We start from the raw sequence: 17,795 nt of genomic DNA, 5'->3' as shown, positions 1-17,795 counted from the left end.
TTCCTTTTTTTCTTCTCTTTCTTTTTCTTGATGTTTCATCTTTTGTCCTTTCTTACTTTTCTCCTTCTATTCCTTTTCTATCCTCTCTTTCTCTAAACTTTTCCTTTGGTAGAATCATCAGTACTTGACTTGCTCCCTGGGGGGCGCGGGTGCCTCCCAGCCAGACACCTAGGGCTGCCTCTGGGAGGGGATGGCAGCATGGGGTTGAGGGCGCCTCCCATCCAGACACCCCGGGCTGCCTCCAGGAGGGGATGGCAGTGTGGGATCCTGGGCGCCTCCTATCCAGACACCCCGGGCTGCCTTCAGGAATGGATGGCAGTGTGGGGTCGTGGGCACCTCCCAGCCGGCCACCCTGAGCTGCCTCTGGGAGGGGATGGCGGCATGGGGTCGCGGGCGCCTCCCAGCCAGACACCCTGTGCGGCCTCTGTGAGGGGATGAGGGCGTGGGGTCACGGGCGCCTCCCAGCTGGACACCCCGTGCTGCCTCTGGGAGGGGATGGCGGTGTGGGGTCACGGGTGCCTCCCAGCTGGACACCCCGGGCTGCCTCTGGGAGGGGTTGGCGCCGTGGGGTCGCAGGTGCCTCCCATCCAGACACCCCGGGCTGCCTCTGGGAGGGGATGGCGGTGTGGGGGCGCGGACGCCTCCCATCCAGACACCCCGGGCTGCCTCTGGCAGGGGATGGCGGGGTGGGGTCATGGGCGCCTCCCATCCAGACACCCCGGGCTGCCTCTGGGAGGGGATGGCGGCGTGGGGTCATGGATGCCTCCCAGCCGGACACCCCGGGCTGCCTCTGGGAGGGGATGGCGGGGTGGGGTCACGGGTGCCTGCCATACAGACACCCCAGGCTGCCTCTGGGAGGGGATGGCGGTGTGGGGGCGCGGGTGCCTCCCATCCAGACACCCCGGGCTGCCTCTGGGAGGGGATGGCGGGGTGGGGTCACGGGTGCCTGCCATACAGACACCCCGGGCTGCCTCTGGGAGGGGTTGGCGGTGTGGGGTCGCGGATGCCTCCCAGCCGGACACCCCAGGCTGCCTCTGGGAGGGGATGGCGGGGTGGGGTCATGGGTGCCTGCCATACAGACACCCCGGGCTGCCTCTGGGAGGGGATGGCAGTGTGGGGTCGCAGGCGCCTGCCATACAGACACCCCGGGCTGCCTCTGGGTGGGGATGGCGGCGTGGGGTCATGGATGCCTCCCAGCCGGATACCCCGGGCTGCCTCTGGGAGGGGATGGCGGGGTGGGGTCATGGATGCCTCCCATCCAGACACCCCGTGCTGCCTCTGGGAGGGGTTGGCGGCGTGGGGTCATGGATGCCTCCCAGCCGGATACCCCGGGCTGCCTCTGGGAGGCGTTGGCGGCTTGGGGTCGCAGGCGCCTCCCAGCCGGACTGCCTCCCACCCCGGGCTGCTTCTGGGAGGGGATGGCGGGGTGGGGTCATGGGCGCCTCCCAGACGGACACCCCGGGCTGCCTCTGGGAGGGGATGGCGGCGTGGGGGACAGACGCTTCCCAGCCTGACACCCCGGGCTGCTTCTGGGAGGGGATGGTAGCATGGGGTCCCCGGCACCTCCCAGCCCGACACCCGGGCTGCCCGGCTCTCAGCGGCAGCCCTCCCTGGGACTGGGGGACTCCGGCGGGGCTGAGCGTACTGGTCGCCGCCATCTTGTGGCTATGGGGGCCGCCATTTTTGTCGCGGAGGTATGGCTAATTTGCATACTACTCTATTATTAGATAGGATGGCACCATTTCATGGAATATTCCAGATGGTATGGATCCTTAACATGTCTCTGATTGTATTTTGGCTTTATTCACATTAGTCACATGGCTTTGTCCAACTTGTCATCCAACTTACAAGGACAACCTACTAACATCCTCTAGGCATATATTGTCATTTTCCTATTATTGTCATGACACTATATCTGAATACTTATTCCTTCCCCCTCTTCTCTAATCCACCGCACAAACTGTTTACCAGTTACTCGAAGCATTGTAAATGATGACAAGGGGCTGCTCTCTTTAACTGGTCTCATTGGACTCCTGGTCTCCTGGTCTCGGGCAGGAGGTCATGGCCGCTCTGGCATTTCTTATAGTCGCCTGTGCAGGGCTTTCCCCGCCGTGGACTTCCTAGCTCTACTTCTGCAGAGGAGACGCTGTGGCCTTCTTCCACCGCCATTTCAGCGTGAGCGCACCCCAAGTTGGTGTTTTTCTATGGCCGGAGAGATAAGAAAACATTTTCCTTTGACATTTATTTCGGGAGGGGGTTGGTTTTAGCAAACACTTCCACAGCTGAGCAGCTGTTTGGTTGCTGTAGCAGAAGCTCCATTTGCCTTAACCACAGCCCACGTATAAGGATGCCTGGGCCAAGAAGTCACCAGGGCTGTGCCTGAAGATCTGCTACTTTGTAAGGTAAGGATTCTGCATGCATTTGGGTCTTTGTGGCCTGGGGTGAAAGGAAAGACTGCAGCAAGGTGATCTAGTTCTTCCTCGTGCCCCTGCCTTCCCCTTCCTGACCGTCTTTCTGCGGGTCACCTCTGGGCAGCCTGGGAGGGCAGGCAGTACTGGACATGGAGCACAGCCCGTTTTCCCTGGTGTGCCTGAGCGTAATATTTTAGACCACGGCTTTCCTCAGTCTCACAGTATTTTGCTATCAAACGACATGGGGAGAGGTTGTCTTGTTTGTGTTTAGTCTGAATCATAAAAGTAATATAGCTCATATCAGTGCATTTTGAAAATACAGAAAAGAATATAACTATAGTAATAATCTCTCATATCCAACTACCTGTTTTGGCATTTTTTCTTTGTCTTTTTTCCAAGCAGATTTTTTAATCATAGTTGCAATTTAAAGACATATAAAGTTTTCTATCCTATTGTTCTCACTTAACTTTAATATCATTGAAAGTGTCTTTAGTCATGAAAAACTTTTGTAAGTATTATTTTTAATGGCCACATAATAGTCTGAGACCTGGTGAAGTGTAATTTACACATACATGCCCACTTGGGACCTTTGGCTTGTCTGTAGTTGTCTTATTTATGCTTATCTCTGATGCGCGTGGCTGTGCCTAGACCTGCCATGGCTATGAGACACCTTATCCTATCCAAGCCTCCAACATGAGGAGGGGCAGAGAGCTGTAGACAGGTGGTTTTTTTCCCTCCCCACTCCCCCCTCCTACTCATTATGTTCTATGTTAAGAATATATATTCCAGCCTGACCGGTTTGGCTCAGTGGATAGAGCGTCGGCCTGCGGACTGAAGGGTCCCAGGTTCAATTCCGGTCAAGGGCATGTACCTTGGTTGCGGGCACATCCCCAATGGGAGGTGTGCAGGAGGCAGCTGATCGATGTTTCTCTCCCATCGATGTTTCTAACTCTCTCTCCCTCTCCCTTCCTTTCTGTAAAAAAGTCAATAAAATATATATTTTTTTAAAAAAGAAAAGAATATATATTCCATGTTCCCAGGAATATAGAAGGGCAAACCCACCTGTCTTTTTGTCAGTCCTCTTTGAGGGAAGGACGCACCAAAGTGACCCTTGCCTTCGTTTTGGCTTGTGTTCTAACCCCCGCCGTGCAGGTACTGGATAACGGAATTCTGGACCATGTTCAAAATGGATGCCAGCTTGACAAACACCATGGAGGAGTTTCAGGAGCTGGTGAAGGCTAGTGGGGAGGAGTTACACTGCCGCCTGATCGACACAACTCAAATGTGAGTGCCAGGGTGTGGAGGCATCTCCGCTCCGCTGGCCCGGACACCCGCCCGGCTGTGGCTGTGGCTCTGCCGCTGGGAGAGGCCCCTCAGAGAGGCAGGTTCAAACCACCTCACCAAAGTGAAAAGCCTGACATTTGACAAGCAAGCAGAGACGCCCTGGTGATAAAGCTGTGGGTGACTAATACTCACGAGCAGAAACAATGTAAGACCCAGTCAAAAAGAAATCAGGTAGCAAGACAGTGACTAAAACGTGCCCAGGTTGTGAGAAACTGAAAGCACAGTGACTACGCGCACGCGGAATGGCAGCTAATGCCTGGAGGCCCCTGAACTTGAAAATGGGGAAGGACTGCTGACAATGTATTGAACAGAGGGCGTCTAGCCTGTGGAGTCTGTAAAAGACACGTGGACTTCGGGAGCTGGGAGAGATCGCAGGGATAATTCCCATTACTTCGTGGATTTCTTATTTATGAGGTCAACCCACTCTGGAAATATGGCGGGGGAGGGTACACACATTGCATACTAAAATTTTCACAGAGTGGCCACTTTATTTCACAATAGTGCAGATCCTTAGAATATAGAATTCTGGAACTGAAAGGAATTCTAGAGATCGTTTCATTCAACATCCCAGGAAACAGACTCAGCAAGGTTGTCTGACTCGTCTGGGGTCACACAGCATGCTAAGCTCGTGGCCGGACACAAGCTCAGTGTACTGGGTCATAGCTGTGCAGAAAGGTAAACGTCACATGTCATAGTCCCCGATAAATCCATTTGTCACTTAGGATTCTCTGTACCTCTACTTAGAATAATACAACTCAAAAGATACAAGAGATTTTCAAGTAACAATTCCCTCATTTTAAAGATGCAGAACGTAGGCCCCAGGGCACTTCTCAAACCTTAATCTCCTTGTCCCAATACACTGCTGGTGTGACTTTCCTCTACCAATATCTCCCAGTCTGTTCTTTAGGAATTAGTCAGTGAGATTTAGCCTGACCAGATACATTTGAGAAATGATGAGTTAAACTTGCAAAATTTGCAGTGCATCTCGGAGGCTGTAATATGCTCATTGGACAATAGGCTGCAGAATTTGTAGCATCTCCCAAACTCATTTGGCCACAGAGCCCTCTGTAGAGACAAGGTTCTCAGGAATACCAGTTAGAAACACACATCTGCAACCTGCTACCTCGCAAACGGCCTTTCCCTTTGCTTCCTTAGTGTAGGAAACAAGCTGAATCAGACACACATGGGTTGGTTACAAGAAAATGGGGGGGGGGAGCGCTAGGCTGTCTTGGGGACATCAGCTGGGAAGTGGAGGGAAATGCCAGCAGTCACTCAAAGTGTTCCTCCCCATGACCCCTGCAGCAGGACATCTCCTCGCTATGGTTCTGTGCCCTTCCAGCATGAAAACTACCTTCCCACCTTGAGATTTCCAACTAGTAGAGTCCCTATGACCCTTATGAGAACGATGGGGCACCGAGGAGGCATGGAGAGAGCAGCCGTGCAGGGACTGAAGGAAACTGAGGCCAATGCTTGAACCCTATTTCCCACAGCCCATGGGAACCCTTTCCCCAGTTCCCACGTGCATTCTAAAGGTTCACAGGAAACCAGCCAGGCTTCCTAGTTGCTGCCATAGAAAAAGTTGATTTGGGAAAACTCTGTTGATGCATTGTTTTGGCCGAGGAAAGTGAGCTAATGGTTCTTTGTATATTCTCATGCAAAACTGGACTGACTTGTATTCAAAGGCAATTTTGATGTATTCTTTTCCCCCATCTTCTCTCTTTCACGTTTTCCCACAAAAGCAATGCCCGTGACTGGTCCAGGAAACTTACTCAAAGGATAAAATCGAACACCAGCAAGAAACGGAAAGTCTCCCTGCTCTTTGACCACCTGGAACCGGAAGAGCTGTCGGAGCACCTCACCTACCTGGAGTTCAAGTCCTTCCGGAGGATCTCCGTACGTACCCAAGGGGCAGGAGAAGGCTCCCCTGGGCATTTCTGCAGAGAAATACAGCAGCCCGTTCCCCTCCTAACCCCCGAGGCTCTCGGTGCTGGTGGGCCTTCCCGTTAGACTCTGTACCGTCCGGAGAACCAGTGCTCTGAATTCCTGGGCGGTCCCTCCCCCTCCATCCTCCATGCCACCCCACCCCCAAGTGACAGTACAGTGGGCATACATGTATACGTGTGTACACACACACACACACACACACACACACACACACACACACACTTTTTAACCATGTGTGTCATTAGGTTGCCAGAAATTTTTTCATTTTCCTCCCCCCAAAATGGAGATATCCTCTAAGACTTTGAGTTCATTCTAGGGTAGGTCTGAATGGCTGTGGGGCATGCCAAAATAAAGTAGATGTTACTGGTTCAGCCCAGAATATACCTAAGTCCATGAAGTGGTGCTGACATGGCCCAGCCGTCGCTGATGATTCCAGAGATAAACTTTGCTGACCCAAACCTGCTCCTTACATCTCCATACATGATGCCAAAGAACACTGGTGCCACACGAGACAGCTTGGCTACACGCAGGTGCCCGCAGACCCTCACTGACCAATATGCTTCCTGGGGAACGGCACCTTCAGCCCTGCCCTCCCCCAAAATGGTCTTCAGCTTTGCTCTAAAATAGAGACTGCCTCGTTACTGGATTCGTTTCTCAGAGTGACAGAGTGACCCGGGTTTCCCAGATGAGGGGATGGAGGCCCAGAGGGGTGGCTCGACAAGGTCACACAGCTTATTAGATTAAGAGCTGGGGCTAGAATTACATGCCTGTCTCAGTCACTCAGCACCAACTTACTGAGCCTGGTTCTATTTGTTGTTGGTTTTTGTGTGTTTCTTTTTTAATCCTCACCTAAGGATATTTTTTCTATTTTTATAGAGAGGGGAGGGGTAGGGAAGAGACAGAAACATCCATGCCATTGAGACACATGGGTTGGTTGCCTCCTACACGAGCCCCAATCGGGACCAGAGATAGAGCCTGCAACCGAGGTACATGCCCTTGGCCGAAATCGAACCCAGGACCCTTCAGTCCGTGGGCCAACACTCTAACCACACTAGCCAAACCCGCTAGGTAGCGCCCGGTTCTACTTGAAAGGAGTCCCGCAGCCAGGTGACAAGTTATTTCATCTTTCTCCCACCATACTGACATCTGCTTTTACACAGCAGTTTGCCCAGCCAGCCAGGGACCTCCCAGCTCCCTTTTGGAAATTAGCCTCCCAGCGTGACTCTGCACTGGCCCCAGCCCCCTCACAGCACCCCTGACAGAACCAGGGGACTTGCTGGGAGGCCCCACCTGGGGAGTTTCCATTTGGCAGTGCCTTCCCATCACGGGAGGGACGCTGAAAGGAGCCATTCTCACACTGAAAATTGCGCTGCGCCGGCGCCCAGCTGGCAGGGTGCAGAGCAGGACGCCAAGCCCGTGCTCCCGAGGGTGCGGCAGTGCTGTTTGCAGAGGGGCAGTCTTTTGGAACCCTCCTGGCTTTTGAATGGTGCGGCCCCTCAGAGAAGACGGCTGCCTGGGGACTTGGTTCTTCCTACACAGCTCTCAGCAGCTTCCCAACCAGCAGTCTCCCCTCCGACGTGGGGCCAGAGGGAGATGTCTCCCTGCTGTGAACTGATGGCATTTGATATTTCCTGTTTATTGTAATACTTGGGGGGAGAGGAGTGAGATTACTGGGATAATTCTTTTAAAAAACAAGTAAATTTGGTGTTATATTTATAGTGGGAGGAATATATAAATGAATTCACTGGAATGAGTCACGGGAATTTTCTGTTAGAACCAGGAAGATTTTTGTTTCGTGTGTGTCTCCTAAGGAGTAGTTTTGGTCCTACTCAGAGTTTTCGCCCTGAGTCATCACAGCAATAGGGCTCTGCTCATTTGCATTTATTTTATTTAGGTTGTTTCTCATCAGTGTACTCCTAGTCTCATCAGTGTACCCCCAGCTCCTCCCGCACAATCCCAGTGGCCCGACAAAGCAAAAGTGTATCTTTCACTCACACGACATACGTAACATGGGTCGTTCAGGGACCCAGATGCAGAAGGCTTCACCTTTACACAGCTTCTGCAGCTGTGGACCGGCAGCATGGCGGATCGTTCAGTGGCTCTTACACCTTTCCCTCAAAAGTCCCATCACTTCCACTCACATGCTGCTGGCCCAACTGTGAATCTATGGTGAGCAGCGCCAATGTCCAGAGGAGCAGCGGAGCAGGCAGGCGCCGCCTCCCTTTGGTTATCCTATTGAGCAGGATTGTTTGGGACGAGGCCACGATAGCTCCAGTCTCCACTTCTATAGCGATCTCTGGCACCCCTGTTTCACATATGCTGTTTGATTGTCAACCACAGTCAGTGCTGTTGTCCAGTTGGGAAACTATGGTCATGGAATTAGCTAACCAGGTTTCATGTACCCAACTCACTTGGCCTCTGTTCAAGTTCAAATTCAATTCAGGCATATTTGTTTCAGCATGAAGGTAATAATTATCCTATTAGCACCACCTCACATTGATGTAGCACTTGGAAAAGTTAAAGTGGTTTCATACCTTATCATGTTTAATCTTCATAACAATTTCATCTGCTAGATAGAGCAGATGTTATCATCCCATTAAGGTAAGAAAACAGCTGTCGGAGAGGGAGGGAGGAGAGAGGGGGGAGATGGAGAACAGGGAGGAGAAAGTCTTGTGAATTCCTTTTTTCCCTTAACTTCAGCAGCAGAGGTGAGATAGTCCTGAGATTTTTCTTCTATTCTTTAGAATTCAGAAGTACCAATATCAACCCAAATACAGTATTTGAATTAACTCATGTGTTGGGTGAATTAGTACACATCCATGTATGCCTAATGACTTTTGGGGTAGAGACCATGCTGTGGGTAGATTTCCTTCCCACCATTTTTGCCAGCCAAGTAGAGGACATACAGGAGAGGTGGGCTCCTCGGTCCCACAGCAGGTCCGAGCCACCAACTGGATGCCCCTCAGATGCCTCAGCACACCAGAGCAGTCCTGATGGGGTCCTTTTCCCGCAGTTCTCCGACTATCAGAATTACGTGGTGAACAGCTGTGTGAAGGAGAACCCCACCATGGAGCGGTCCATAGCCCTGTGCAACGGCATCTCCCAGTGGGTGCAGCTGATGGTGCTCAGCCGCCCCACCCCGCAGCTGCGAGCTGAAGTCTTCATTAAGTTCATCCAGGTGGCGCAGGTGAGTGGCCGAGTCAGTGTGGCCTGGGCTGAGGTGAATTTTCCCCTCCTCCCGCAGCCAAGTTTTCCCCTCCTGAGCCGCAGTGGGGTTAGTGTCCTTGAACTGTCCTGAGGTCTAGATATGGCAACTTTTCTGGTTCCCACACAGGGGCTCTATGGAGAGGACATCTCAGGGCTCGGGATTCCGTTTTAGATCTGTTTAGATATTTAACATTTCTTAGAAGGTGCTTACCAGCCTACATGGTCTTCTCAAATCTGGCCCCCATGACAAAGGAAAGGGCAAGTCCAAGTTTTCCTGGGGCTGGAGTTGTCTTAGGTCTTCAAGCCCACAGTTAAATTCTGAGCTGAGTGTTTGAGGGGCAGCATACTAAGAATTTGATAAGAGGAAACGGTACACTAAGTCCTCAATGTCAATAGGTACTATGATGTATAATGAAACCAGTTTTAATAGATTAATATAAATAAATTTATTTAATACGTTAATTGACATGGCATTTCATCAACATAATAATGAAGTGATGTTGACTGAAATGGTTTTATTCAAGGACCTACAGTTCTATGAACACGTATTTGAAATTCCCCAGAGATTCTAGGTTCTTTGTCCCAATTACTGACCAATATATGCACTTTGTCCTAAAAAATAAAACAGGTTAGTTCAGTGTGGAAGATATACAGGATTATGCTTATTTGTCCAGTACTAGATGGTCCAGTGTTCTCAAAGTTTGGTACATGGACTGCCTGCTCTGATATTAACTAATGGGGTATTAAAAGCTCAGATCCCTAAGCTCAACCCCAGATCCAGGCAATCAGAAAATCTGGACTTGGGTCCAGAAATCCGGTGCTAACAAACAAGTACTTTGGGTGGTTCTTAGACACCACTGACCTAGGTGGTCCGGGACCAGCACAGAGGGAGGGAGACGTGACGCCTTGTCAGACTTGGGATCTCCTGGTCTGGATTAAGCCTGAGGGGAGAAGGGACCAGGAAGCTGCGGCACCTGGCTGCTAGTGCTCGACAATGTAAGGAAGATGAGGCCCAGAGACGAGGGCGGCCTCTGAGCTCGCATGTAACAGGCATGTTCAGTGACTGTTCTCACCTGTTTTGTGTGTCACAGAAGCTCCACCAACTCCAGAACTTCAATACTCTGATGGCTGTGATAGGCGGCCTGTGTCACAGCTCCATCTCCAGGCTCAAGGAGACAAGCTCCCACGTCCCCCACGAAATCAACAAGGTCAGTGCTACTGTCTCTCTGGAAGCCTCAGCACATCCCTGGGACAGCGCCCTTTCCTCCTTCAGGGGTAACCCAGGAAGAAGCATTTGCCAACCACACCATCCCGTCAACCGGGCAAAATACCAAGGAGGCAAACCCCCAGGAAACCCACGGAGTGGGGATGTCACAGATCAGAAAGTGCCTGTGATTCATTCTCCCTGTCGCTGCCAGTGTCCCTGCTGGTCAGGTGAAATATGTGCCTCCTTCCCATGCTTATATGCCACTGAATGTTCATTTTGTTGATAATCCTCACCAGAGGATTTTTTCCATTGAGTTTTTAGAGAGTGGGAGGGGGAGAACATCAATGTGAGAGACATCCTGATTGGTTGCCTCCTGCACATGCCCAACCAGGGCTGGAATCAAACCCAGGACCCTTCAGTCTGAGGGCCCACACTATCCACTGAGCCAAACCGGCTAGGGCTCAGTTATTGTCTTTAATACTGACTCCCTTGCCCAGAATATTTTCCCCAAAGGGCCAGTGGTTCCGTTTGCATGTCAAGTACACTTATATAGGGAAACAATGAAACCCTGGCTCTCCAGGTCCCTTGGAGTGACCTTCTGGATAGTTGAATTTTCCCAGATAATTGGAAATGGGCTTTTCAGGTGCCATTTTGTAATAGTGTTTCATTGAGGAATATTTTTCTCAAGTGTCCAATGCATTTTCCTATGTTCTTAGATTTTACAGGATCAATGTTAATCCTTCGTAAGGCTGTTATAAACATAAGCCACGATGGTATACCGAAGGCATCAGTGTAGCTGTGTGGTCTGAGTTAGATAATGACTGCTCTTTGAGCATTTTCACTTATTTAAGAGGGCCACCCCTCCCTCCCTAACCCCAAATCCCACTCCTCCCAAGCTGGCGCAGACTCTCTCTTAGAGACATCTGTGCCTCGTGGCCTCATGTTTTCCCAGGTGTTCAGCCTCCTTTTGGGGGTCTCCAGTTAATCACCCTGCTCTCATAACGCTTGGCTATGAGGACGCTACTCACCTCCTCCCAATGGTCTGGTCACCTCATAATTCCCTAGTTCTGCTGAGACCAACCCAAGTCTCAGAGGTGACAGAGGAAAGCCACAGAGACTAACATGCCTTCGTGTCATTTCCTTTATAAGATACAAGCTCGCTCCTCTTCAGCTCGGGGTCCCCACACCAGTGCTTCCTGTCTGTGGCTGCTGGCCCCTCAGGGTGGTCTGCATAATCAGTTAAGTCCAGCTTAAAGCAGATGTCCCCCAGTAGTTTACTTCCCCTTCCAAGGAGAACAAAAATATATCATTTTGCTGTTGGTCTCTCACCTGTGAGCACCTTCCCTACTCACACGCCCCTGCACTGTTTGCTAGAGACGTGTGAGGAGGAGGGCTTGCCAGCTCAGTGGCTGAGGGAGGCTAATCCAGAACCTCGGGCTCTTCACTGGAGAGAAATGGTACTACTTAGGCCACAATTTTATTAAAAGAATCTGTGGCAGTGTTTAAAAAGGTAATTTTGTGTTGTAACGTGGTTGGCAGACAGTCTTGACTTCCCATCTTTGCTTCTGAGAAAGCTGGTCAGCACACGTGGGGAACGGGGTTCTGTGACCGGCTGGCTGACGTGCGCCAGGCGTCAGAAAAGAACCCCAGGTCGGCTGCTGCCTTTTGTGCTGGTGAGCAGCCCTGCCCCTTCCAGGGCGAGGGAGGGTGGTCCTCGGCCTCATCCTCCGCCTGTCCTTTCCTGGGAATTGGTCTGGTCTCTTCAATCTCTCCGGGTCAGTCTCAGCGGGCAGATGGAATGTCACCTGCTTCCTAGACAAAGGCCCATGGTGAACTGAGAGAAGGCCCAGAATGCAGCATGAAGGGTAAACTTCAGGAGACTGAGGCTCTGGTGCCTTCCCCAGGCCAGCAGCACTGTCAGCACGTCCAGTATCACACTCCTAATGTTTAACAATGTCCTTCTGGTCTAGGACTCAGAAGACACGGGGGAAAGGAAATGCATGGCTTAGGGACAGAGGTCAGAGGGACACACTAGTCTCTGTCTACTCTTGTACCGTTTTTACTTTCATATCAGATGCTTATGTACTTTTTAATAGAAAAACTTTAGTGTAAAAGTAACAAATAAGGCCTCAGTTTTCCAGTTATGTTACAGAATCAACTAAAGCACACCTGTGTTTGTAAGTACTCTCTGAGCCTTTTGACATAAACTGGAGTTTTAATTGGGGATCATGATCTGCACCTTTTAGGTGAATCACCCCTTCCCGACAGATTAGGGGTGGGGTGCAATCATGGTAGAGGCTGAAAGCAGACAATACAACCTGCCTGGCAGGTGCAGTGATGGGGTCTCCTCTTCCGCTTTTTAGGTCCTGGGTGAGATGACTGAGCTGCTGTCCTCCTGCAGAAACTATGACAACTACCGGCGAGCCTATGGGGAGTGCACCCACTTCAAGATCCCCATCCTGGGGGTGCACCTCAAGGACCTCATCTCCCTGTATGAAGCCATGCCCGACTACCTAGAGGATGGGAAGGTGAACGTCCACAAGCTGCTGGCCCTTTACAATCATATCAACGAACTGGTCCAGCTGCAAGAGGTGGCCCCGCCTTTGGAGGCCAACAAGGACTTGGTGCACCTGCTGACGGTGAGGCTCTCCTGGGAGACGATGACTAAGCACTGTGTGTGCCAGGCATCACTCTCTGCACCTTACCAAATATTAGCCCACTTAATCCTCATACAAACTAGGACGTAGATACTGCTATTTTCCTCTTTTTATGGATGGGGATACGGAGGCACAAAGACATAATTTCCCGGAGGATCAGACATTAATAAGCAGCAGAGCCTGGATTCAGACCCAGGAGGTAGGACCCAAGTGGCTGTCCTCTAAAGCAGCATGCCTTTCTGACTCCTGGAAATGTTCCCCTCTTCCTGCAAAAACAGTCAGTCCTCAAGCTCTCTGGGAGGAGCTGAGAGCAAATCAGGATACAGACTTGGTAAGAGATGGGGACTAAAACAGGTTCATTATTTGATTCCTGTTCCTGGAAGTGTTCGAGCTAAGGGGAGGTAAACACTGGTGCAAGGACCAGGATCTGCACTTCAGGTGCAGGGGGAGAACAGATGAACTGCCTTCCAGCCCAGCGGCTCTGTAGCTCACCAGCTGTGACTGTGGGCACCTAACTCTAAATCCTGTCTCCTCCTCTGTAAAATCAGGATTATTCTGTGAGATGACTTCTAACTTCTTTGAGTCCTAAAATTATACAATTTTTATTGTGCTTTTTTGGCAGAATGGAATTATAGCCTCTTCCTACCTCACAGTATGATTCCAATGGGGCCCTGAGCTTTGCATCCAGCTAGTGTTCTAATCCTAGCCCTTCCTCTAATGGCCAGGTGACCTTGGTCTTGGCCTTAGACGTCATCTGTGGAAAGATGTACAGGATCCGAACTTTGGGGGGTCACAAATCCTATGATGAAAGCTGAAATGTTCTTCCCAGAAAAAAAGATACATAACCCAAGTATTTTTGTAGGATCAGAACAAGATTATTTGTAAGACCTCTCTCCTCTAAAATGTTCAAGCTCTACTAAATATGGAATTTATTAACTCTGAATATGGTTTAATAATACCATTATTTAAACTGGGTTCTGGTGCAAGAACCAAATTTTAATAGCATCAGACCACACAAATTATCCTTTCAGATCATCTGTCTGCTTTGGGGAAGAACAAGTGAGGTGTGGACCATTTGACCACACAGGGCCTAAATTCTACATAAAGGCTTACAGATTAAGTTGTCATTTAAATGAGGGCATCTTGAGATTTGTCCAAAATTTAAAAACATTTAACAAAAAAGAATGCTTGCTCCATTGCCCTACTGTGAATTTTAAAAACAAACTACTAAGAGCCTAGAAGAGTAAACCACTGGAGAGGAAGAACCAAGAAAGAAAGAAATACATCCTAGCAGTTAACCCTGTTGTTTTGATCCACAGTTATCCCTCGATCTCTATTACACGGAGGATGAAATCTACGAGCTCTCCTACGCCCGGGAACCAAGGAACCACAAAGCCCCCGTGAGTTTTCCTATTACGATTCTTGCAGGTAACAGGATCGGCCTTTTAGTTCAGTTTTATAAGAGTATTATGTGTCTCCTTAGTGCCCCAACCCGTGCTAGGCACAGGGCAAGCTTCCACATGTGTGAGAACAGTTCCTGACCAAATAGTCTTCTTGAAGGGATAACTAATGTGTGAACAGTAAATAACTAAATACCGTTAAGAGCATCAGATTGCATGGTGGATTGGCCAGTGGTTTGCAGATTAGAGATGCGAGAGAATATTGAGGACAGAGGGCCCTCTCCCTCCTATGTATTGTAAAGTGGCCCCGCATCAGTTTCCCTCCTGTGATTTGTTGATAAGCATGTGGCAATATGCAGACTATCGGAAGCTAACTTCAGAGGATTCCCAGCTGGTAGACAGAAAAGCCCCATCGTTCTGCAGTCATCTGGGTCAGAAAGAGCCGTCTACTGAGTTTTTTGACCCCCAACAGCACAGAGCTAGCGCTGCACAGTCCGAACATACCAGGTTATCTGGCCCCACCTCTCCTACAGACAGGTTTAATCATTCATCTTCCTTCTGAATGACCAGTAACTCCCCACAGTGGTACTCCTCCCTTGAGTATCACTTCCCAAAACAAGTGGTACTCAAGGAAAGATTTGCCCCCACAGAAGAAATTCAGCTTACCTGTGGCTAAATTTCATTGTATTTATACAGATCAAGTTCTAGCTTCCTATCGTAATTAACAATGTTCACTGAAAATACCTCATAGATCCCATTTTCAGAATGTTAGAAGGCATTTCAATGGAAAGGGTACCTTCTCCTGTTTTTAGAAGAGCTTTTAATTTGGGTCAAGTCTTAAATATTTAAGAGTGGATTCCATCTCAGCTTGTCTAGGCCTCGGATTTTTTTATGCACCTTCCTGCCTTTTAGCTATTTTCCTCCTCATCCTATCTCTATTAGGTAGCCAGTAGAGAACGGAAATTTAATGATCCACTTTACTCTTTGTTGATAGCTTTGACAAAAGGTTTAAATGGAGATGACGTATGTGAGGAGCGTATTGTAAACAGTAAAACATAATACTTGTGTAAGCCAAGATTACTGTTCTTTCAGTATGTGGGCTCTCTGCTCCCTTCCACAGGCATAGTTGGGGGTCGTCCGCAGCTGGCAGGTGGTTGTAGCTTCAGGTAGTGGGAGAGGAAGGAGCTGTAGATTATACTGCATTATAGTCATAGGGATCTCTTTATTTCATTTCAGCCACTAACACCTTCAAAGCCACCAGTAGTAGTAGACTGGGCCTCTGGAGTATCTCCCAAACCTGACCCAAAGACTATAAGCAAGCACGTCCAGCGGATGGTGGATGTAAGTACAGCTTTCACCAGACAAAAGCAAGGCAATGCCTGGCTTCGTTTTGTATGTGAGGATAAGGGGAGGGGGCGCAGTGGTAGAAACACAACATGAGAATCTGGAGACTCATTCCTGTGTGAGCCCAGGGACAACTTGCTTCTCACACTGTGGCTGCAGTACAGCTCAGAAGTCACATTGTGCCAACACACTTTGGCCTTATGTAGGGGGAGGTGAGCCTCTTCTTAAAGACCTAGCAGGAGAGAATACATTTAAAGTTTGTCAGTTGATTTGGAGGCAGGAAGATGTTGGGAAAGGTTTGAGTAAAAGATAGAGAATCTAAAACTGAAAATCTTGGCACCTGTTTGAGTGCACTGTGCTAAATGCTGAGGGCAGTACATTCGGTTCATATTTCTACACTTATCCCTATGGACCATTCCAGCATAACAACAGAAAGTAGGCCAGAGAGTGACAGGACAATGAGTAACTGAGGATTCAGAGGGGAGGGAGCCCTTCCAACTGCGCTACAGCTTCACAGAGGAAGTGCCACCTGAGCTGAGCAAGGGCAGAGCGAGGGAGAACACCCCGTGCAGTGAGCACGTACACTGGCCAGGGTGGCGGCATAACTGCTGTGCTAATGGATCGAAAGCCCCTGGCCACCCTCGCTTTGCAGCAGTTTCACGACACGAGCATTTCTTCACCCCTGTCCCTCAGAGGGGGAGGAGGAGAGGCTCCGCCCAGCCCCTTTGTCACTTGCCTAGAGTGATCACCAAAGAAACTCCTTTTTCACAGTCTGTCTTCAAGAACTATGATCATGACCAAGATGGATACATTTCTCAGGAAGAATTTGAAAAAATTGCTGCGAGTTTTCCGTTTTCCTTCTGTGTGATGGACAAGGACAGGTGAGTTTGTGTATGGGAATGTGGCTATGAGCCCTTCAGTAAAAGTAGTTTGTGTGTCACTAAAAGAACTTACAAACTTGGATGTGTCGCTGCTATGATTACTTAATGAATATTCAGGCTAAGAGAGCAATCATCAAATGAATGCCTGCCTATCTGGCTTTGGATTGGACCACAAGCAATCATGAAGCCAGTTTAGTAATAGTCAACTAAAAGTTTAGTCTCCTTGTTTTGTCCTTACAGATCATGAAAAAGTAGTATTTATTAATAATCTACATATTTACTTTCCATAAGATTACATACGTTCTATCTTGGTTCTCTATATAAAACCAAATATATGGTTGGTGGGTTCAAGTTAGGTATTATTACTGTCCAAAGTCAGAAACTGCAGCATAAGGTATTTCTCTCTATATACACACAATTTCCATAATTTTTTTAAGTCCTGTAGATAGTGGTTAAATTAGTTGGGAAAACCTAGGTTAGCCAAAGAACAACTCCATAAAAGTAATGCTGTCTCCACTACTTATTACAAGCTATTCATGTATGATTAAAAGGACGGCTCATGGCAGTAATTATCAGGTAATACATAATGTACTTCCACTCAAGGATGAAAAGGTGAGTTCTCCCCCTCCCCCCTCACATCCTGGTCTGTCGTTTGCTGGCAGGGAAGGCCTCATCAGCCGGGAAGAGATCACGGCCTACTTCATGAGGGCCAGCTCCATCTACTCCAAGCTGGGTCTGGGCTTTCCTCACAACTTCCAAGAGACAACCTACCTGAAGCCTACTTTCTGTGACAACTGCGCTGGATTTGTAAGTTGTCCTTGGAGTGCTTCAGGGTTGAACTTGGGGAGGGGTACAAAACAGGTTAAATGACTAAGCCCAGCACAGACCTCAGAGCCCTTATCAGCTCATCCCAGCTTAGAGCCTAAGCAAACACCTAGAATAACCTAGTCCTCAAACGCATTTATGTGCATTCATCTTTTCCCATTCTTTCCTGATTTTTTTTTCCCTCTGGTACGGGGCCTTGGATAAATGATAAGTATTAAATTTGGGATATATATTTTTAATTATTATATATTCCTATGTTGTTCCAAATGTTAGGAAAAAACATCCTCACCCCTCCCTACTCCCAAGGGAATTACCTTTAAGAAATCATCTGGGCTCTGCCCATCCTCTGTCTCACCCCTGACCAACAGTTTTCTCCAAACCCAGTCCCTGACCCGGGGGTTCTATAGACTTGTTCTTAGTTTGGGGTCTTGATATGATTCCGCTTGTGGCCTAGAGAAGTCCTGACTCATAAATCCTGTGAGCTTCTGGAGAACATTTGACTGATCAGCACAAACTCTTCCAGTTTTTAATTTAAGGTCAGGGGGACAATACATAAGAGAAATGAGGTTTCCCCC

The 17,795-nt window shown here is 49.1% G+C and overlaps 1 protein-coding gene across 4 annotated transcripts in view; it reads left to right on the top strand.

The window, feature by feature from the left end:
• RASGRP1 (RAS guanyl releasing protein 1) overlaps positions 1-17,795 on the top strand; it is an 85,417-nt gene that overhangs the window by 49,488 nt on the left and 18,134 nt on the right. The window contains exons 4-13 of one of the 4 annotated variants that reach the window (XM_079768912.1): positions 2,340-2,402; positions 3,564-3,695; positions 5,495-5,648; positions 8,713-8,886; positions 9,998-10,114; positions 12,477-12,752; positions 14,090-14,170; positions 15,407-15,511; positions 16,286-16,395; positions 17,058-17,202. In XM_079768912.1, the coding sequence (XP_079625038.1) occupies positions 2,340-2,402; positions 3,564-3,695; positions 5,495-5,648; positions 8,713-8,886; positions 9,998-10,114; positions 12,477-12,752; positions 14,090-14,170; positions 15,407-15,511; positions 16,286-16,395; positions 17,058-17,202 (1,357 nt within the window). Of the gene's footprint in view, positions 1-2,086; positions 2,403-3,563; positions 3,696-5,494; positions 5,649-8,712; positions 8,887-9,997; positions 10,115-12,476; positions 12,753-14,089; positions 14,171-15,406; positions 15,512-16,285; positions 16,396-17,057; positions 17,203-17,795 lie in introns of all 4 variants that reach the window. The other 3 variants (XM_079768913.1, XM_079768914.1, XM_079768915.1) reach the window with 3 other exon arrangements.

The sequence above is a fragment of the Cnephaeus nilssonii genome (assembly GCF_951640355.1).
Source record: "Cnephaeus nilssonii genome assembly, chromosome: 4".
NCBI classification, from domain to species: domain Eukaryota; kingdom Metazoa; phylum Chordata; class Mammalia; order Chiroptera; family Vespertilionidae; genus Cnephaeus; species Cnephaeus nilssonii.
Note: the sequence above shows the minus strand (reverse complement) of the source record. Positions and strands in the feature narration are given on the sequence as shown.